We start from the raw sequence: 21,068 nt of genomic DNA, 5'->3' as shown, positions 1-21,068 counted from the left end.
GAAAAGGAGGACTTGTGGCACCTTAGAGACTAACAAATTTATTTGAGCATAATCTTTCGTGAGCTAAAACCCACTTCATCAGATGCATTCAGTGAAAAATACAGTGGGGAGATTTATATACACAGAGAACATGAAACAATGGGTGTTACCGTACACACTGTAACGAGAGTGATCAGGTAAGGTGAGCTATTACCAGCAGGAGAGCGGGGGCAGGGGGGGGAACCTTTTGTAGTGATGATCAAGGTGGGCCATTTCCAGCAGTTGACAAGAACGTCTGAGGAACTGTGGGGGTGAGGGGGTGGGTGGAATAAACATGGGGAAATATTTTTACTTTGTGTTATGTATGACCCATCCACTCCCAGTCTTTATCCAAGCCTAAGTTAATTGTATCCAGTTTGCAAATTAATTCCAATTCAGCAGTCTCTTGTTGGAGTCTGTTTTTGAAGTTTTTTTGTTGAAGAATTGCCACTTTTAGGTCTGTAATCGAGTGACCAAAGAGATTGAAGTGTTCTCCGACTGGTTTTTGAATGTTACAATTCTTGACATCTGATTTGTGTCCATTTATTCTTTTACGTAGAGACTGTCCAGTTTGGCCAATGTACATGGCAGAGGGGCATTGCTGGCACATGATGGCATATATCACATTGGTAGATGTGCTGGTGAACGAGCCTCTGATGGTGTGGCTGATGTGATTAGGCCCTATGATGGTGTCTCCTGAATAGATATGTGGACACAGTTGGCAACGGGCTTTGTTGCAAGGATAGGTTCCTGGGTTAGTGGTTCTGTTTGTCTGTATCACAGAATATCAGGGTTGGAAGGGACCTCAGGAGATCATCTAGTCCAACCCCCTGCTCAAAGCAGGACCATTCCCCATTTTTTGCCCCAGATCAACTTAACAGCCCCCTCAAGGATTGAACTCACAACTCTGGGTTTAGCAGGCCAATGCTCAAACCACTGAGCTATCCCACCCCCCCTTGTGTGGTGTGTGGTTGCTGGTGAGTATTTGCTTCACGTTGGGGGGCTGTCTGTAAGCAAGGACTTGCCTGTCTCCTAAGATCTGTGAGAGTGTTGGGTCATCCTTCAGGATAGGTTGTAGATCCTTGATGATGCGTTGGAGAGGTTTTAGTTGGGGGCTGAAGGTGATGGCTAGTGGTGTTCTGTTATTTTCTTTGTTGGGCCTGTCCTCTAGTAGGTAACTTCTGGGTACTCTTCTGGCTCTGTCAATCTGTTTCTTCACTTCAGCAGGTGGATATTGTAGTTGTAAGAACGCTTGATAGAGATCTTGTAGGTGTTTGTCTCTGTCTGCGGGGTTGGAGCAAATGCAGTTGTATCGTAGAGCTTGGCTGTAGACAATGGATCGTGTGGTGTGGTCTGGATGAAAGCTGGAGGCATGTAGGTAGGCATCGCAGTCAGTAGGTTTCCAGTATAGGGTGGTGTTTATGTGACCATAGCTTATTAGCACCGTAGTGTCCAGGAAGTGGATCTCTTGTGTGGACTGGTCCAGGCTGAGGTTGATGGTGGGAGGGAAATTGTTGAAATCATGGTGGAATTCCTCAAGGGCTTTTTTTCCACGGGTCCAGATGATGAAGATGTGATCAATGTAGCGCAAGTAGAGAAGGGGCATTAGGGGACAAAAGCTGAGGAAGCGTTGTTCTAAGTCAGCCATAAAAATGTTGGCATACTGTGGGGCCATGCGGGTACCCATGGCAGTGCCGCTGATTTGAAGGTATACATTGTCCCCAAATGTGAAATATTTATGGATCACTCTTGTTACAGTGTGTATGGTAACACCATTGTTTCATGTTCTCTGTGTATATAAATCTCCCCACTGCATTTTCCACTGAATGCATCCGATGAAGTGAGCTGTAGCTCACGAAAGCTTATGCTCAAATAAATTTGTTAGTCTCTAAGGTGCCACAAGTCCTCCTTTTCTTTTTAAATTAAAGGCTTCTCTCAGCTGCTGCTGCTCTCAATGTTGAGGAAACAGGGAATGACACTTGGACTTGGAGGGTCCTTTTAGGTCTAGTGGATGTACTGACTTAACTCCAGAACCCTCAGCTGTGGAGCTGGCTGCCTGAGTGAGAGTACTCTTAGTGGTAAGCGCTATGAGCTTGATCCAATACACACTGAAGTACTTGAAAAAGCTTCCACTGGCTTCCATGGAAATTGAACCAGGGCATTTTTGCTTCTTAATTTTTTGCAGGATTGGACCTTCTGTTGTCAGGGCCTGTAACTCTGCCCCATTTAGGCAAATGTTTACTCAGGAGCACAAACCCATTATATTTTAAAGTGCTTTTGTTTTCTGCACACCTCTTATAGCAACCTTCCCTCTCTCTTTCTTATCCAGAAGAATTTCAGAGACATGTACAGTTGAAAATTTGTCTAAGATTCCATGGAGACAAGCTTTCTCATAAAGTTTTAAGCATGCCACGATTTTGTCTCCATTTGAAATACTATCAGAATGGTGATTTTTGTGTTATTTTGGTAGCTCCTGTTTGAAATCAGTAAGAACAAGAATGTAAAAATGTTGGGCATGATTCTGACATTCCTGTTGAACAGTCATTTTAGGCTTTGCTTATTTGGGACTACTCACTGAGTGTGACAGAATCAAGCTCTTACACAAATTCATGAGTTAAGATTTTGAACCTAAAGAAAAGTACAGGTTTACCTCAAGAAAAATGTGAGGTTGGTTATTTTATCTGCAACATTTTGCCCATCCCTAATATGGATATTTGTCAACTGTATTTTTAGACACTGACAGTAAATGATGGTCAGAAGTAATTTTAGTATTTAAGCCTAAGAAAAATTAGGAGAATTATATCTTATAGATCAGGGGTGGGCAAACTTTTTGGCCCAAGGGCCACATCTAGGTTGGGAAATTGCATGCAGGGCCGCCATGAATGTAGGGCTGGGGCAGGGGATCAAGGTGTAAGAGGGGGTGCGGTGTGCAAGAAGGGGTTCAAGGCAAGGGGTTGGGGTGGAGGAGGGGGCTCAGGGCAGGGGGTTGGAGTGCGGGGTGCAGGAGGGATTCTAGGTGCGGGCTGCAGCCAGGCGCTGCTTACCTTGAGCGGCTCCAGAGTGGCTGCGGTGTGCAACGGGGCTAAGGCAGGCTCCCTGCCTGCTCTGGCCCCACACCGCTCCTGAAAGCGGCTGGCACCACATCCCTGTGGCCCCTGGGGGAGGGGGAGCGGGAGGCAGAGGGCTCCATGTGCTGCTCTCACCTGCGGGTACCTCCCCCGAAGCTCCCATTGGCCGCAGTTCCCCGTTCTTGGCCAATGGGAGCTGCGGAGGGCGGTGTCTGCAGGCAAGGGCAGTGTGTGGAGCCCTCTGTTGTGTGTCCCCCCCCAAGCGGCCGCAGGGACGTGGTGCTGGCCACTTCCAGGAGTGGCGTGGGGCCCATGGCACCATGGGCGTGGCAATCCCGCGGGCCGGATCCAAAGCCTTGACGGGCCATAGTTTGCCCACACTGTTGTAGATACTTACGTTCGTATAATACACATCTCTTAATAATTTCATACCTTGGAAGATGAACTATTTTTACAATGTGTTTTTACTTAGACCTGGTAAATTCAAGGCTCCAGAGGATTGTAAAAAGCTAGAAATTATGTACCATTAATTTTAAGAGATAAAAAAAGCTTTTACATAAAAAGCACTGCAACCTACATCAGTTAACAGAGAATGGCATCTCTTTGTTAGAGATCAAAAAGAACGTTTTATTTATCTTTTTTAGAGTATGCTAATAGAGATGCAAATGTTGGTGCCACATTGCTCATTTCAATTGGTTTATGCCTGAAAAGTAATGGTATAAATAGTTTCTTCATCTTCTTGTAAAGAAACCTCCATTCTAGTGAACCTATGTAACATGAAACCACAGGGTAAATTACCTGCTAAAAACTATGGGCACAGTCCCACAAACTCACTGCTGTAAGGAGTCCTGTTAACTTAAGGTGACTAGTCATAGGGACAAAGATTTGTGTTTGTGAGGTTCTAAGAGCCTGATTCTGGAGGAACACAGACAAATTAATAACATAGGCAGAAAATAGCAAAATGAGATTTGACTTGCAAAACTGCAAAATAATATGACTGGGAGGGGGAAAAAAATCTGGAAGGGACAGGAGAAACCTGTGTTGGGCCATGATTCAGCAAGGTATTTAAGCACATGTCTAATGTTAAGCATAAGTAGTCCCCTTCAAGCCAATGGGACCACTGTCACGCTTAAAGTTAGGCATGTGTTTAAAAACCTTGCTGAATCAGCACCTAAGTGCTGCAGTGCACCTACAATACAGAGTGAACAGCAAATTAGAAATAAGTTTGGAATTTGTAATAGATTTAGGGCTTCAAATGCACAGGTGTCATGTCACAAAGCAAGGAAGTAATAGTCTCTCTGAATTGCCCTGATATAGTAGTTCATCCCTATTCAGCAAAGCACTTCAGTACACCTGTAGATGCTCTGCAGAACTGGTCCCTATATGCCCCAGGTACAATTGCACCTGGAGTCTGGACTTAATTTCTGGCTACCACCTGACTAAAAAAATATTGATCAGTTAGGGAGAGTTCAGAGACGAGCAACAAAAAGTATCAGAGATGGTAGAAGTGATTTATGAGGAAAACATTACAAGAAGCTAAATATCTATAACTTGGTTAGGTGACTGATTGGGGGGCGGGGATTATAACAAGCCTACAAATATGTGAAGGTAGTAAACAATAAGAAAGAAGAAGAACTGTGTGTGAAACATGGGACTACAGAGGAATGAAGCCAAGAAAGAGCTGAAACCGAGCGAGAGAGAGAAAGAGAGAATTGAGGCTGAATAACAGGAACACTTTCCTATTACTGAGATGTACTAAGCGTAATAATCTTCCTAGGGAAGTGCTGGAAGCTCCATTGCTTAGGACATTGAAAACTAGACTGGACAAAACACTAGAAAATATACCATCAAGAACAATCCTATACTTCCAGAGAAATGGATTGGATAATCTTCAGGTCTCTTCCCTCTCTAACTTCTATGAGATATTTAGTCTTTACTCAGTCCAATTCCTCATTGACTTCACTGTGGTGTTTTGCCTTAGCAAGGACTGAAGGATCAGTGATCAATCCCTATTTTTAAATAATATAAATCACCTGTATTTCTTTCTAGAGTGCTTGCTCATGTCCATTGTAGGTGTGTGTGCTCATCACATGCACCGGTGCCTGAAGTTTTTCCCTCAGTGGTATTCGTAGGGAACCGGCTCTGGTGCCCTCTGGAGTGGCATGCGTATGCACCAGTATAAGGGGCGCTGCCGGCTCCCCCCTCCCTCAGTTCCTTCTTACCGCCAGTGACAGTGCTGGAATGTCTTCTTGCTTTGGCAAGCTTTCCTGTCTCTACTGTATCTAGTAGTGAATTTGTTGAATATAGTTGTTTAAAGTAGTATAGTTAGTAGTTCCTTTAGTGTTAAGTTAGAAATAGTTAGACCCATACGGGATTCAGCCTAGGGATGGGGCTTGCCCTAGTCCCCAGGCTTCAAACCTTGTGACTGTTGCAAAAAACCCATGCCAGTCAGTGATCCCCATGCCTGAAGTGTTTAGGGGAAAACCACAGGAGCAACAAGTGTCGCATTTGCAAGAGCTTCAGGCCATGGACCAAAAAGGAGCAGGACATTCATCTCCAAGTGCTCTTTATGGGGTCAGCCCTAGAACCAGCCTTGGAGCCGACGAGATCGGACTCTGCTCCAAGCACCGACCTCCGACTGGTGCCTATCCCCATCCCCGGTTCCGGCTAAACAGCAAAGAAAGGCTAGGAGGTGGCGTTCTCCTATGTCCTGTAAAGAGAAGGAGAGAGCTGGAGGAGAGCAAAGACCCACATGGGGCAGCTCTTCCCCTCTGGACGGTGGCCAGGCTCCGACTCCCACTGGGCTGTCAAGCCCACTTTAAGACCTGTCCACTACCCCGGGAAGCAGCAGAGGCACTTGGCACCCGGCAGTGCCATCCACACCAGAGACCTTTCAGGCCGCTACGGGCATACTGTCCCTTCTGGTGCTGCCCACACTGGTCGCTGAGGTGCCCCATTTGAGGGGTAAAACTGCCTTGGGACCCTTCCAGCGGTCTCCATCAGTGCGGCACTGCTCCTCGCCGCATAGGGTACCCCATCAGCGGTCACCTGAACAGCTCCACCAGCCCCCAGGAGCGGGTTGGCTTACCTGCCAGAGTTCCCGGCTTCGGTCCCTGGACTCTAGGCAGCGTTCCTTGGGCTCTAGGTGTCGATTGGCAGCAGTCTGGCACAGACCTGCATAGGCGCGGCACCAGTCCCCAGAGCCCTGGTACTGGGTCGCCCAATCCGCTCTCTCAGCTCACGGCACCATTCCGGAGGGTCAAGATGACAATCTCTATCATGTTGGTCTTCTCGCTCCCGTTCCCGCTTCCGATCTACAGAGTGGCACTGCTCTGTAAGCATGAGGCACTGATCACCCTGGGTACCTTCGCTGATCTGCCGAACGACGACCCCAGTCATTGGAGTTGCGGCACCAAGAGCCATCGCCCCCGTACAGGTCCTCAGTGGAGGTCCGTGGCCAGAGTCAACAGGATTCGGATCAACAGGCAGCCTTGGTACCGTCCTGGTCCCCCAGACAAGTCTCTCCCTCCTCGGGCTTGGACAGCAAGGAGGAGACCCTGCCTACAACCCAAGACCACCCACCAGGGGCATCAACATTCCCCCCGGGCCACCAGTGGCAGCATGGACCTAGGGCCAGTGCCTGGCCTCCTGGCAACTATGGAACCCCTGGGGGTTTCCCCACCCGTCGCAGGGGCATAGGTCAGTCTCAGTGGCATCTGAAAGATGGTCAGTGACAGTCTCCTGCCCACCCCCTGACTTGGACGCGGAGTCAGAGGAGGCTCCCTAGGGTTAGCTAACCTCGGCTGAGACTTCCCTAGCAGAAGCGGCAGAGTTGGCAGACCCACCTGTACCTGCCTCCTCCTCATCTTTGCCCGATGAGGCGATAGCGGGACCTTCTCACTTGGTTCCCCAGGATGATGCAAGGGCCCACCAGGAGCTTTTAAAGACGGTTGCCTCAAACCTGAGGCTGAAAGCCAAGGAAGTGGCGGAACCCTCAGACTCCTTGTTCGATGTGCTAAGTGCAGCAGCCCCCTCCCAGGTGGCATTGCCAGTGCATGAGGGAGTGGTGAAAATTACTAAGGTCCTGTGGCAGACACTCTTCTCTTTGCCCCCCATCTCCAAGTGGGCAAAAAGAAAATACTATATCCCTGCTAAGGGGTCTAAGTATCTTTATACCCACACTGCCCCAAGCTCACTGGTTGAGTTGGCAGCCAACGAGCACGATAGACAGGGCCAACTGGGATCAATTCCTAAGAACAAGGAGGCAAAGAGGCTCGATCTCTTTGGTGAAAAAGTTATTCTACGTCCAGCCTCCTTCTCAGAGTGGCCAACCATCACTTGGCCATTATGATTTTAATATTTGGCAGTGAAATGGCCAAGATACGGATTCGCAAAAGCCAAGGCGGGGTCTCCGCCCCATCCTTGACGTGCAGAGCATCAACAAGTATCTCAAGAAGTAGAAGTTCCGCATGGTCTCCTTGTCCTTCATCATTCCTTCCCTGGATCCGGGAGACTGGTACGCCACCCTCAATCTGAAAGACGTTTATTTTCATATATCAGTATTTCATAGACACAGATGATTCCTACGTTTCGTAGTTGGGACTGCCCACTACCAATTTGCAGTACTCCCTTTTGGCCTAGCAACGATGCCAAGAGTGTTTACGAAATGCATGTTGGTGGTGGCTGCCTACCTCAGACGTCGGGGTATCCAGATTTACCTGTACCTCGATAACTGGCTCATCAAAGGCTGCTCCAGAGTCCAGGTCCAGTGCCGTGTTGAGATGTTGCAAGCCACTTGTCAAGCTCTGGGCCTGTTGATAAATGAACAAAAAATCAACGTTAATCCTGGTCCAATGGATAGAGTTTATCGGAGTGGCGTTCGACTCTATCCGAACCAGAGCATTCCTGCCAGAGGCCTGGTTCAGAGCAATGTCAGATCTGATTGCCAGCATCACTGCCCATCCACTAACCACGGCCCAGGTCTGTCTCAAACTGTTGGGGCACATGACAGCATGCATGTACGTTGTCCGATATACGAGACTCAGGCTGCGTCCCCTCCAGATGTGGCTGTCGTCGGTCTACTCTCCGGCCAGACGTCATGCAGACAAGCTTATCACGATCCTGCCGCAGGTATTTATCTCTCTGCAATGGTGGTCCAACCCCATCCTGGTGTTGGAAGGTGTGCCATTCCCGAGTCTGCAACCCACGGTCTCCCTGATTTCGGATGCGTCCGACCTCGGTTGTGGAGCGCATCTCGGTACACTGCAGACTCAAGGGTTATGGTCTTAAAAGGAGCTCATGTTGCATATAAACATCAGGGAGCTCCAGGCCATCCTTCTGGCTTGTGGTGTCTTCCTTCTGCAACAGTCTGGCCAGGTGGTGTAGGTGTTGGCAGACAACGCGGCCTCCATGTTCTATGTCAACAGGCAGGGAGGAGCTCAATCATCGGCTCTGTGCCAGGAGGCCCTCCATCTGTGGACTTCTGCATCAAGTATGCAATCCGCCTGGAAGCCTTGCACCTCTCCGGCATCCGGAACATGCTAGCCGATCACCTCAGCAGGTATTTCTTCTCTCACCACGAGTGGTCCCTTCACTTGGAGGTTTTCAGAATCCTTTTCCAGAAGTGGGGAGCTCCTCGAGTGGACCTGTTTGCCAACATACAGAACAGAAAGTGTCATCAGTTTTGTTCTCCCCAAGGCCTCGGCAGAGGCTCACTATCCAATGCCTTTCTCCTGTCTTGGTCCAGGGACCTGATGTATGCCTTCCCGCCAATTCCGCTCATCAGCAAAGTCCTCTCAGAAATCAAGAGGGACAAGGCATGGGTCATTATGATCGCCCCAGCATGGCCTTGCCAGCATTGGTTCAGCATGCTGAAGGACCTGGCTGTTGCAGCCCTGTGGCCACTTCCCAGCTGCCCAGACCTACTCTTGCAGGATCACAGTTGACTCCTGCATCCAAACCGTGCCTCTCTCCATCTCACAGCTTGGATGCTGTGTGGCTGAATCCAGAGGAACAAGCCTGCTCTAGTCAGGTATGGCAGGTTCTCTTGGAGAGCAGAAAGCCCTCCACCAGAGCAACTTACCTGGTAAAGTGGAAGCATTTCTCCTGCTGGGCGTCAGAGCGGAATATCTCCCTTACCCAGTCGTCTCTCCAGTCCATCCTGGATTACCTGCTTCACTTAAAGAACCAAAGTCTCGCCTTCTCTTCGATCAAGGTGCATCTGATAGCCATATCAGCCTTCCATCCTCGCATCCAGGATAGATCGGTGTTCTCACATAAGATGTCGATCAGGTTCCTGAAAGGCCTTGAAAGACTCTTTCCACCTGTCTGGGACCCAGTTCCCCAATGGGACCTCAACCTGGTCCTCTCCAGGCTCACGGATCAACCCTTTGAGCCTATGGCTTCTTGTTTCCTTTCCCACTTGTTGTGGAAGGTTGTGTTCCTTGTAGCTATTACCTGGGCTAGACGTGTCTCCAAAATTAAAGTCCTCACTTTGGAGCCCCCGGAACACGTTATTTTACAAGGACAAGGTCCAGCTGTGGCCCCATCCGGCATTCCTGCCAAACATGGTTTTGCACTTCCATTTCAACCAGGATATCCTCCTCCCAGGCACATCCCTATCCAGGACATCTGCAAGACTGCAACGTGGTCTTCGGTACACACATTCACAATGCATTACGCCATCACCCAGCAAGCCAGAGATGATGTTGGATTTGGCAGAGCTGTGTTACAATCGACATGTCCGTGAACTCCTATTCGCCTCCGATGGTACTGCTTGAGAGTCACCTACAATGAAATGGACATGAGCAAGCACTTGAAGAAGAAAAGATCGTAACCTTTCATAACTGCGGTTCTTCGAGATGTGTTGCTCATGTCCATTCTATGACCCACCCTCCTTCCCCTCTGTTGGAGTTCCAGCAAGAGGGAACTGCAGGAGGGGGAAGCCGGGGGCACCCCTTATACCGACGCATATGTGTGCCACTCCAGAGGGTGCCAGAGCCGGTCCCCTAAGGATACCACTGAGGGAAAAACTTCTGACACCAGTGCATGTGGTGAGCACACACACCTACAATGGAATGGACATGAGCAACGCATCTCGAAGAACAACAATTACAAAAGGTAAGTCTTTTCAGAGCTTTTAATAAATCTCTGCTTGAAAGTAAACAACCTTTTCTATCAATTTAGATAACTTTTTTTTCAACAGAACACTGTTCAAACAGACACTTTAAATAACACTAAAATGTGAGTCACCATTATACAGAAAAAAGGCTTCAGTAGACAAGGCAGCATGTTATTTATGGATATTGGCAGGCTTGTGCAACAAGCCCGCCTTCTGAGGAATTTTGTTGTTTGCAAGGAAAGAAATCTATATAGAAAGGAGCTCAGCTAGTAATAATGAGCTGATCATTACTGCCTGTCTGACTCAATTTGTGACATATCTTAACTCTTCTTTAAAACTGGAAAAAAAGTTAGCAGTAATCATCAAATTAAAATCCTGTAAATATTTAGCAAATTCAAAGTGTCTGTTTTGGGACCTTAGTATAAAACTTACTTTGGAAAGCTAAAAGGCTGTTATGTAGAACTATGATTTATTTTAATATTGCAAAGAATGATTCATCACCTTTTTCAAATGTCTGGTTAAGCTATGTCTTTTGTGTTTTGCATAAGAAACTTAAAACTATCCAGCCACAAAAAGCTTTAAAAAAGTAATTTTATGACACTGTCTACTGTCTAGTCAAATGTGTCTGAAGCTATGGTTGTAATAATTAAAACAATTGTACGTCACTTGTGGATTAATATAGAGCAACCACATAATTAGCTCCTATGTTGTGTCAGGTTTCCTAGTCACAGACCTTTGTACGCTGGACCTCAGTACTATTGTGGGTGTCTGACATTATTTATTATTTCATTAGCATCCAGTTTCCTTCTTGGATTCAACAGTAAGGTCAGTGCAATGAGCTGCATAGACTGTGTGTCTTATTTCCTCTCCCTCCTCTTCTCTCCACCCCCAGCATAGCCACTCATTTCCCTCATTTCTGGCATGTCATAATTTAATATTTAGCAATTATGGTTTGGAACCAAAGGAATAATTATTTCTTAATCATTCTGCATTTAGGGGGTTCGTTTCACATTTCTGAGGAAAAAAAGGAAGTCTTTGGTCACTGGGGGTGAGTGCTTCTGTGTTTTCTTTGTAAAGATAGCTCTGTTGTTAAGGCAAGACACTGTGTGTTGAATTCTAATTCCTTTGTGCAAGAGCCAGCCCGTTTCAAAGCAATCCAATGACTGGAGGTGTTCGGTATGATTAATAGTGCTACAGTTCTGTGATTGACTAGGTTGACTGTGCTTTCTGTGTGTGTAGAATTCTAAAAGTTGATACACCGTTGATGAGTAACAGTGAAGTTTAATGTTGTAGCGGAGGTGGGAACTGAATATCTTCTCTATGCCAGCCAGGTTTTGTCTGGGATTACATTACATTTCTTAGCTGCTGTGAAGTTCAGGTACTTTTTCTTTAAATATTTATTGTTACTGCAGCACCATGCTACCCATTTTAGAGCAAGTTTGTGTCTCTGTGATAATTTTTTTTAGAATCAAGTTGTAAAATTGGCATGTGCATTTGAAAGGTAGCTATCTTCAAGTGGTAGATGAATATCTATGGAATTTAACTGTTGCGTGTTTTAATTCATAGAATTTAATTCTTTGATAAGGTTATCATGTAATTTAATCAATGATTATATATTATGATAGATTTGATAAAACCTCAGAAGTTATGCTTTATTTCTGGCTTTAGAGATTTTGGATTTAAATTAACATTGGATTAGTTATCTATCTCTGTCAAGATTACAAAGAGCTTTTGTTGTGATCCATCATAGGGCTTTTGTGTGATATACTGTATGCAGAAGCTGTTAACAGAAAGAATAGATTAATGCTGTGAGGAAAAAATGTCATCAGATAAACACTAGATCTTAAAAAGCAATTTCAGATGGCATAGTAAGTTGTATATCATTAATACATTTTTAGCCTTTTGGGGGTGAAGAAGAACTTGTAATCAAAAATTAATTTATTAATTCTTGGCTGTGCTTAAATTAGAACCCAGGGTACTTCCAAAATGTTTTGAAATCAAATTATTTGAATGGGCTCTCTAGAAGAAAATGAACCCTGTGTAATCTGAAGAATTTTTAGTCATGTTACCAGAAAACTCTGCAACTGTCCTCTTTTGAAGTCTGTGTATGTATGTAATGTGTAGTAATTTTAAATCATATATCTAATACAAAGATATAGATATATAATACAGATAAAATTGTGCGTGTATTATTTTTTAAATTATGCTACATATTCAGAAGCTTCAGTAGAAGAATGAATACAAGGAGCCATCAGATTCTTCTTGGTTAAGACCATAACAGTAAAACTGGGCATATATGTGCAATATATCTCTAGGTATGTGACTTATATATTTGTGTTAATGCATGCTTGGCATATTATGAATTTAATTATTCTTTCATTCTTGCCACAGTAATATATAATTAGATCTTGTGCCCATTTTTGGAAGCCATCCCTTTTGTTTGTAGTAAACTATTAAGGGGAAGGTCTTTTATGTGTTTCTACTATAGTTTAGTGTGATATCTTCAATATCTGAATAAAATGTGTTTTACCATTTTCTGCCTTTAATATTTTCATTTGGCCATGAAGCTTTATAATGATATTGGCTTATCTAGTCTCTAACCTTTTCATCATCTTGTACACTTAATGTATCGTAGGCCAGCAAAGAAATTCCTTCAGCAAATATGAAATGGAGAGAAGTTCATATTAAAAATATCTAGAAGCATTATTATAACAAAATATGAAATATCAATTAAATAATGTAATGTAACGTTTGCTATTCTTTCATTCTATTTTGAGTATCCTGTTATTTGAATACATTTTAGTTACTTTGGTTTAAATCAAGAATTCTATTTGTTGTAACTTTGGTGTTTTTTACCTTTAGGAAAATATTTGTACATACTATTTTAGTGAAAAATAGCTAAATACATATTTTTAATTTCAAAATTTGCTTAAAATATTTAATTGAAAGCAAATGAATTTTAAAAATTGAAGTGTTACTCTCTGTTGACCTCTGGTATTTAACACAACATGTAACTTAGCTTATTGAAAAAACGGTGAGGGGTGGTCATGTGTGATGCAGGGGTGGGCGAGATGTCAAAGGGCCAGATACGCTACAGGCTTAGTGCCTTACTGTCTTCAATAGTTCTGCTACTGAAGGTAATAAGTGCTTCACCCTGTGAAAGGTCTTTCTAGGAATCGGTCTGTAAAATAGTTAATTTTCTTAGACAAAAATAAATTGCAGCTATTAAGAAGCTAGACACCAAGTAAATCTATACATCTTTGTTAATTAAATATGGGTAAGTTTGTTGGAAGCTGATAGTTGGTTATTTTTGTTTCTGCATTAAAAAAAGTATTAATCTTTAAAGTCACAAATAACAGTTTTACATTGTAGATAACATAAAAGTAGGTGCAGACCAGAACTTGAATAAGATGATATGATTAAAAACCAATTATTGCATAACAAATTGCAACTCATTTACTGCCGGTTTAAGATACAAAAATCCAGAAATGAAAAGAGAGAAAAACCTTTTTAATTATGGATTTTTTAAAAAAACTTAACCATATTTAGACTTGCAAGTCAGAAAATAGTCTAAGAGAACAGCAACAAATAGCATTCCCACTTAACAAAAGTGTGGATGTTGGCAAAGTGTGGATGCTATTTATCTCATCTGAAGCATTTGCAGGTGTTATTAACAAAAAATTGGAGAGCTTTGTGCTGAACGCTCCATCCTAATAGCAAGGGTAAGAAGGACATTCAGCACATATCTCAGCATTTACTGTTTATAGAGGGCCGGTGCAAAGTCTTTCATCTTGCAGAATTCTTCACACTGCAGAAGCCCATCGTAGTCGTGAGATGGGGTGTGTAGGTGAAGTCAATGCAAAGTTGATCTTCCACAAGTCCTGCCCATTGGGAGTTTGTGCTCAACACTGTTCCTAATAGGTCTGCACAGAAGGGAGAAGTTTAACTTATACTTAAGGAGTAGCCCTCTCTTCCCACCTGTATAAGCACAAATCCAGTGGTCTGGAAATCCCCAAGTCCCTATAGGCGGCATGGTGGGGAAGCAGCTTCTGTTCAAGCTTATACATTTGCATGCAGAGGAATTTAAAGTATAAATCTCCTAGTAACACTAGTTGAAGTAATATGCAGTTATAGGACATGAGCCCAGTACCGGTTTATTAGACACATCATTTTAACTTTTAAATGTAGTTAACACACTACTAAATTACACACACATAATTTGAGTGGCCTAGTATAATGCCGGTCTCTCCAAACTGTAAATATTATATAACTTCAGTGTTAGCTTGGTACTAAGCATCATAATTAGGTGTTTACACACTAGCCTTCTCCTCTGAAATCTTGTTGCTACCACTGTGGAGCTGCTCTGGCAAGATATCAGAATTTGTCCCTAAATCTGAGGCTGTGATATCAACAATACATAATAAATCCATGGCTGCTAAGTTTCCTGTAATGTATAGTAGAATATTTTGAAAGTTAAGTTAATCACTAAAACTTGCAATTTTTGGTGAAACTTTATATTTCTTTTACTAAACCATGGATAATAGTCTTTTGGTTTTTTTTGTGGGGAGGGGAGTAGATTCCTAAAACTTCCACTGTTTTAATAGAAGAGACTTTAGGTTTCATATGCTAGCAACTTTCAGAGTATCCCAAAATGCTTTATAAAGCAATGAGTTGGGTACTGGTAGTGTGTGACTGTGTAGGCAGACACAATGACTGTTATGTACTCTATTGCTATTTTTAAAAAAATCTATATTAAATTTGACTGTCACAAACTTTGAAGTGTAACATTCTGCTAGCAGTCAAAGAATGATTGAGTGAAAATTGGGGATGTACAAAGCATTACTGGACTGTGTATTTTAAAACATAGGTAGGAAGAATCATGGCAATATTAAGGCACAAAAATATATTAAAGAAAATATAAGTCTGATTTAAATCCTTTAAAGCAAGAATATTCAGTGCTACGTTTTCAGCACACTGTGTAGAGATATAGATACATGACTTCCATTAACATTAAGGAAATATTGTCAAGGTTGATAGTCCCCAAATGGAACTTAATGAGAAGTAACTTTTTAAAAGTCCTCTTGATCTGGAAGATTCTACGAGCTTTCCAAGAATAAGACTGAAATGTAGATTAAATACCCGTTAGTTTTGTGGGCAGCAAGTCAGCAGCAAAGGTGGAGCATTTGGGTTTTTTCTCAGTTATATGTACATTTGCCATCCTTCCGATCTTCCTGTCTGAGTGTCCCTGATAGGAAATGTGACCTATTATCCTGACAATTGGGGTTTATATTTGTCACAAGATTGCAGAATTTAACATTTTCCCACACTCCTTGCACTTCTGAAATAATTCTGTAGGCCAGTTCTGCAAGGGAAAACAATGCCTGTGCCTGTGCTCATGGTAGGCAAGCCATTCGCCCAGTTTTAAGCAGACAGTCCTGCTTTTTTTAAAGTTAGTTCTAGGTCTGGTACAAGACAAAACAAGATGTGGTTTTGTCCAGTTTCAGATGGTGAATGCCATTTTGAAGAGTGCACCACCCTGCCCCCGCCTGTGTGACATCACATGCATGATGTGCGCAAGGTCACGCGGGGGGCAGGGCAAGGCGCTCTTCAAAATGGTGTCCCCCATCTGTGATTGAAAGTTAAGTTAATCACTAAAAGTTGCAATTTCTGGTAAAAAGTTGTATTTCTTTTGCTAAACTACCGGTGTTCTGGGAGCGGTTTGGGAGAGGGAGGGGAGATTCCTAAAAATTCCACACACACCCTATTTTCATAGAAGAGACTTTGGGTTTCATATGTTGGCAACTTTCAGACCATCCCAAAGTGTTTTATAAAGCAACGAGTTGGGGTGCTCCCCAAAGTGTTCCCTCAGCATTAGGAGCAGAATGAAACTGACATAATCCTTGTCATTTTGACAGTGTTGCTCCTATTGGAGATGTAGTGCATGTACAGGGCAGAAGTGCCACAGGCAGGTTCTTCTGCAGCTGCCAGAGGCATCTGAAAAAGGTAAGAATGAGGAAGAAAAGTTAGCTGCTGAAGGCTTTTAGAGGACAGAGGATGCATCTGTGCCTGCATGTAACATAGTGGATTAAGTAACTATCTCACTTTTCAAAGGTAGTTCATTCAAATCTCATTAAATTGGTACTTTTTAAAATGTGTTCACTTTTTTCACCAGTGCCAGTATACATTGGGGTAGGAATTAAACAAGGAAAAATCAGATCCAACGCATTTTCACTGCTTAAAAAAATTGGTGACATCTGTCAGAATACTGTATTTGAGGAAACTCAGGGTAAACACTACTCCAAATGGGGTGGGGAGGAGGCAGAACCTGGTCCCATTCCCTTTGCACACTGGCATTGGTGAGAGACCTGTCCACCAGGTCTCTATAAAGAACATGGGATAGGCCAGTTCCACATAATCCTCCGTGTAGACCTGTACCACCCCCTGCCTTAGAGGTGTGAGGCTTTGTGTGGGCTGACATAGAAAAGAAAACCCTTTGCCCCTTTAAGGATTGTACACACACCCTTCCCTTACTCATGGGCCTTCTACCTCTTCATGGGCTTGATGAAGGGAGGGGAGCCTGTTGACTTCTGCATACCCAACGGGAGGGGCTTATAGAGTCTTCCACCTGCCAGGAAGTAAAACACCCTTGGGGATCAGAGAAGGACAGGGTTTTGAGGCCTTGTTGTAGTTATGCCTAATCATCTTTTTGTGGCTTCAAAGGAATTTTTCCTTCTCTGCCAGATTATCCTTGGCAGGGCAGGTTTTCTTGCCTTTCTCTCAGTTGCCTCAGCAAGTGGGCAGGTTCGGCTGTAAAATTTCTTTTTGTTGCAATTTTGCAAGTGCCCAGTGCAGCTAATCATTCAGTAGGGGGTCTGATTCCCTCATAAACTGGAACTTTTTTTCTCCAAATTGTAGTGACTCCTTCTATATCAAGTTTTCATTCATTAAAAGGGGGGGGGGGAATTTCCCCAAATTTTCAAGAAATTCCCAAACAAAAATAGAATTACAGTTTTAAATAGTTTTAATTTAAAACAGCATTATGAGACTGTTGTAGACATAATGCAAAATGCATGTAAAAATTACAAAGTTCTGATTTAGGGTTTAAAATACAATTCTTAATTTTTTTTAACTTAACTTCAAATTTCCCAACGGAGTCAGCAATTCAGAAGTTTTTTAATTCGAGTTCAAAACATCTAAATATCAGAAAATGTAGAAATACTCATTTAAGGTTCCAGTTTTAGCTTTAATGCTGTCCTCCTACCCTCTACCACCAATACACCATCTAGCTTTCAGCTATAAGCCAAAACTTCCACTCTGCCAGAGAAAGCTCTACAGACCCGCCTCTAAACTGACTATGGAAAAAGTCTCCTCTGCTGCGCAAGGCAGTTAATTTACTATTTTATGCCTCCATCGGTTGGAACAGCCTGAGGATGCTCTGCCACAAACGGAGTGAGAAATCTCGGCTTTTACCAGACGCATTTTAAGCCGAGCTAAGCGTTTTACTCATAACCTTGCTTGATGGCTAGGAGATCCATCAGTCTCTCCTGTTGTTTCCCCTGAGTTAGGTATGATATAGAAATTGCGATTAGACTTCAAGACGAGGGAGATACATGCTAGCAATACCAAGTTTTCCTACCAACTGATCTTCAGAATATGCTTCTCATACCTGCCTGCCAGACTGAATGATATGAGCGCTGTGTCTGTCTCAATAGGAAGGGAGTTTGATTTGAGAAAACAATGAGGAGTCCTTGTGGCACCTTAAAGACTAACAAATTTATTTCAAGCTTTCAAGGGCTAAAATCCACTTAATCAGATGCATGGAGTAAAAATACAGTAAGCAGTATAAATAGTACAGCACATGAAAAGATCGGAGTTGCCTTACCAAGTGGGGGGGTCAGTGCTAATGAGGCCAATTCACTCCACTGTGATTTTTGCTGATACAGGCTAACACAGCCACCACTCTGATTTGAAAAGGGGAGTATGACTTCCTCCCAGAAATCAAGAGGATTTTCCCATTGGATTTTGCCTGGGACCGCGTAAGGAACTAGTGTGTCGAGAAAGATACAATTACAGTACGAAAGAGGGTTTTCCATCTTTTTCAGAAAAACATGAATAGTAACAAAATGTTCATAGGTTTCAGAGTAGCAGCCGTGTTAGTCTGTATTCACAAAAAGAAAAGGAGTACTTGTGCCACCTTACAGACTCTCTAAGGTGCCACAAGTACTCCTTTTCTTTTTGAAAATGTTCATAGTATCATTGACACAGTAGTCAGATAAAAGTTCACAAGTTTGAAAATCAGGTTCAAACATACAGGTTCATGTAACTAACCTTTCAGGCCAAAGAAATCCCTTCTTCACCTAAATGTGAAGGTATTTTAATCTTGCCAGTATTAATGACTTGATTGGATGTAATGATCTGAACCAAAATAATTAAGGAAAACTATAATAATGCTTCTGTTTAATTTCTTCACAGGTGTGCTAGCCCTCTGATATCTCAAAATGCCATTAGTGAAAAGAAACATAGACCCCAGGCACCTGTGTCACACAGCACTGCCCAGAGGCATCAAGAATGAACTGGAATGTGTCACCAATATTTCCTTGGCAAATATAATTAGACAACTGAGTAGTCTAAGTAAGTACATTGTGCTATTAACTTTACAATTCATTTTAAACTAAAATGTCATTTGCTTACAGTTTTTATAGATGAAACAGAACCACATTTTCAAATTTAAAATGAAACAAAAAAGCCTTATTTCTTGATCAACCTTGTATTACACAAACTGCTCTGAACCTTTTGTTTTCTTTTGTTATCTTGTAAATTAATTTAGTGCTCCTGAAAGGTGCTGACTGACAGTTCTGGAGACATAAGCCTCCACAAAACAGGTAGATAACAGGCAAGAACACTTTTGGCTTTTCCAAATTTACAATGTCAATGTCTCTGCCTTAACATTACTGACTGAATGAACAGTAAAGTTAGCATCAGACGTGAACAGCACACTTAGCACGCTTGAAAATATAGTTGCCATGTGTGGAGGAGCTGTTTCTTCTGCCTCTATCATCCCAACCACCTTTCATCATTCCCTCCCACTTACTGATTTCCACTTTATACTTGTTCTTCCCCTCCTACTGTGAATTCTGCCCCTTCAAGGGGCAAAAAATTCTGGAAACTTGATATCAAGAATAAGGAAGGCATAGGAGTTATCATGGACCCTCATAACTGATCCTGTTGTAGTCAGTGATTATTTTATCATTGACTTCAGTGAGAGCAAGATTAGGCAAAAAAAGGATCTTTCCCAGTAACAACCCTCAAAGGTGTTCAGCTACAGTTAGTCAAAGATAACAGTAAGACATGGCCTTCTAGCCATATAAGTCAGTATTGGCTAACCAAATGCAATTTTTGAGTAAGTAATAGGACATAATTGGATTTATGTTAAAGTGTAACTATGATATGGCCTTAATGTATGGTTTGTTAGGCTTGAAGCTGACAGTAAGTGCCATCAGTCACCTAATTATAACAGTATTACACAATAACATACACTCTGGATTATGTTGTGATTGTTAAGAAAGGAGTTCAGGAGAGCTGGCAGATTCTCAAAGAGATAATATTAAAGGCACAACTGCAAACTAATCTTATGTGAAGGAAAGATAGACAGAAAACTAAGAAGCTACTATGACTCCGTTAGAAGCTCTTTAATAACCTGAAAGTCAAAAAGTAATCCTACCAAAAGTGGAAACATGAACAAATTGCTACAGTTGAGTGCAATAGAATAATACAAGCATGTAGGGACAAAATGAGAAAAGCTAAAACACAAGATGAGTTACACCTAGCAAAGGACATAATGTAGCCCACACACCTGGGTGTGGTGTTCTGTCCCATCTAGTGGCACTGAGACCACTTAGAGAGTTAAATGAGTCTGCTCAACAGCCTTGGCTAACAGCCAGTTGGCTTTTGGCTTATGCTGTAGGGGCTCATGCACTAAGCTCCAGAGGTCCCCGGTTCGATCCCGCCTGCCAACGACCAGGGTCTGTCAGCGTTACAATAACAGGCAATAAGAAGAAGGTCTATAAATACATTAAGAGAAAGACAAAGGGAAGTGTTGGTCCACTACTTAGAGGGAAAGGAGAGCTAATAATGGATGATATCAAGAAGGCTGAGGTGTTCAATGCCTAGTTTGCTTTAGAATTCACTTAAGGGTACTTAAGGAACTAGCCAAAGCAATCTTGGAACTGTTAGTGATTATCTTCGAGAACTCTCAGAGGATGGGCGGGGTCCCAGAGAAGTAGAGAAGGGCAAACATAGTACCTATCTTTAAAAAGGGCAACAAAGAGGACCCGGGGAATGATAGACCAGTCAGCCTACCTTCAATACCTGGAAAGATACTGGAACAAATCATTAAACAATCCATTTGTGAGCACTTAGAGGATAATAGAGTAATAAGTAATAGCTAACATGGATTTGTCAAGAACAAATCCTGCCAAACCAGCCTAATTTTCTTCTTTTACGGGGTTACTGGCCTAGCGGCTGGGGGAAAGCAGTAGCTGTATCTCCTTTTTAATAAGGCTTTTGACACAGTCCCACATGATATTCTCATAAGCAAACTAGGGAAATGTGATCTAGATGAAATTATTATAAAGTGGGTGCACAACTGGTTGAAAAACCATACTCAGAGTAGTTATCAATGATTTGCTGTCAAACTGAGAGAATTCATCTAGTGGGACCCCACCGGGGTCTGTCTTGGGTCAAGAGCAGTTCAATATTTTCATTAGTGACTTGTATAATGGAGTAGAGAGTACACTTATAAAAATTACAGGTGACACCATGCTGGAAGAGATTGCAAGCACTTTGGAGGACAGTATTAGAAT

General features: G+C 42.9%; 1 protein-coding gene across 9 annotated transcripts in view; it reads left to right on the top strand.

Moving 5' to 3' along the window:
- The window catches only part of WASF1 (WASP family member 1), a 177,757-nt gene that overhangs the window by 95,303 nt on the left and 61,386 nt on the right, over window positions 1-21,068 (top strand). For 2 of the 9 annotated variants that reach the window (XM_037894627.2, XM_037894626.2), the window contains one exon: window positions 18,679-18,837. The exons of 1 other annotated variant lie outside the window; for it this stretch is intronic. In XM_037894627.2, the coding sequence (XP_037750555.1) occupies window positions 18,705-18,837 (133 nt within the window). In that variant the 5' untranslated portion in view covers window positions 18,679-18,704. Of the gene's footprint in view, window positions 1-10,999; window positions 11,032-11,110; window positions 11,255-11,303; window positions 11,585-12,423; window positions 12,522-16,121; window positions 16,210-18,678; window positions 18,838-21,068 lie in introns of those variants that run through there. 6 more of the 9 variants (XM_043542797.1, XM_043542799.1, XM_037894628.2 and 3 more) reach the window with 6 other exon arrangements.

This window comes from Chelonia mydas, chromosome 3, assembly GCF_015237465.2.
Source record: "Chelonia mydas isolate rCheMyd1 chromosome 3, rCheMyd1.pri.v2, whole genome shotgun sequence".
NCBI classification, from domain to species: domain Eukaryota; kingdom Metazoa; phylum Chordata; order Testudines; family Cheloniidae; genus Chelonia; species Chelonia mydas.
Note: the sequence above shows the minus strand (reverse complement) of the source record. Positions and strands in the feature narration are given on the sequence as shown.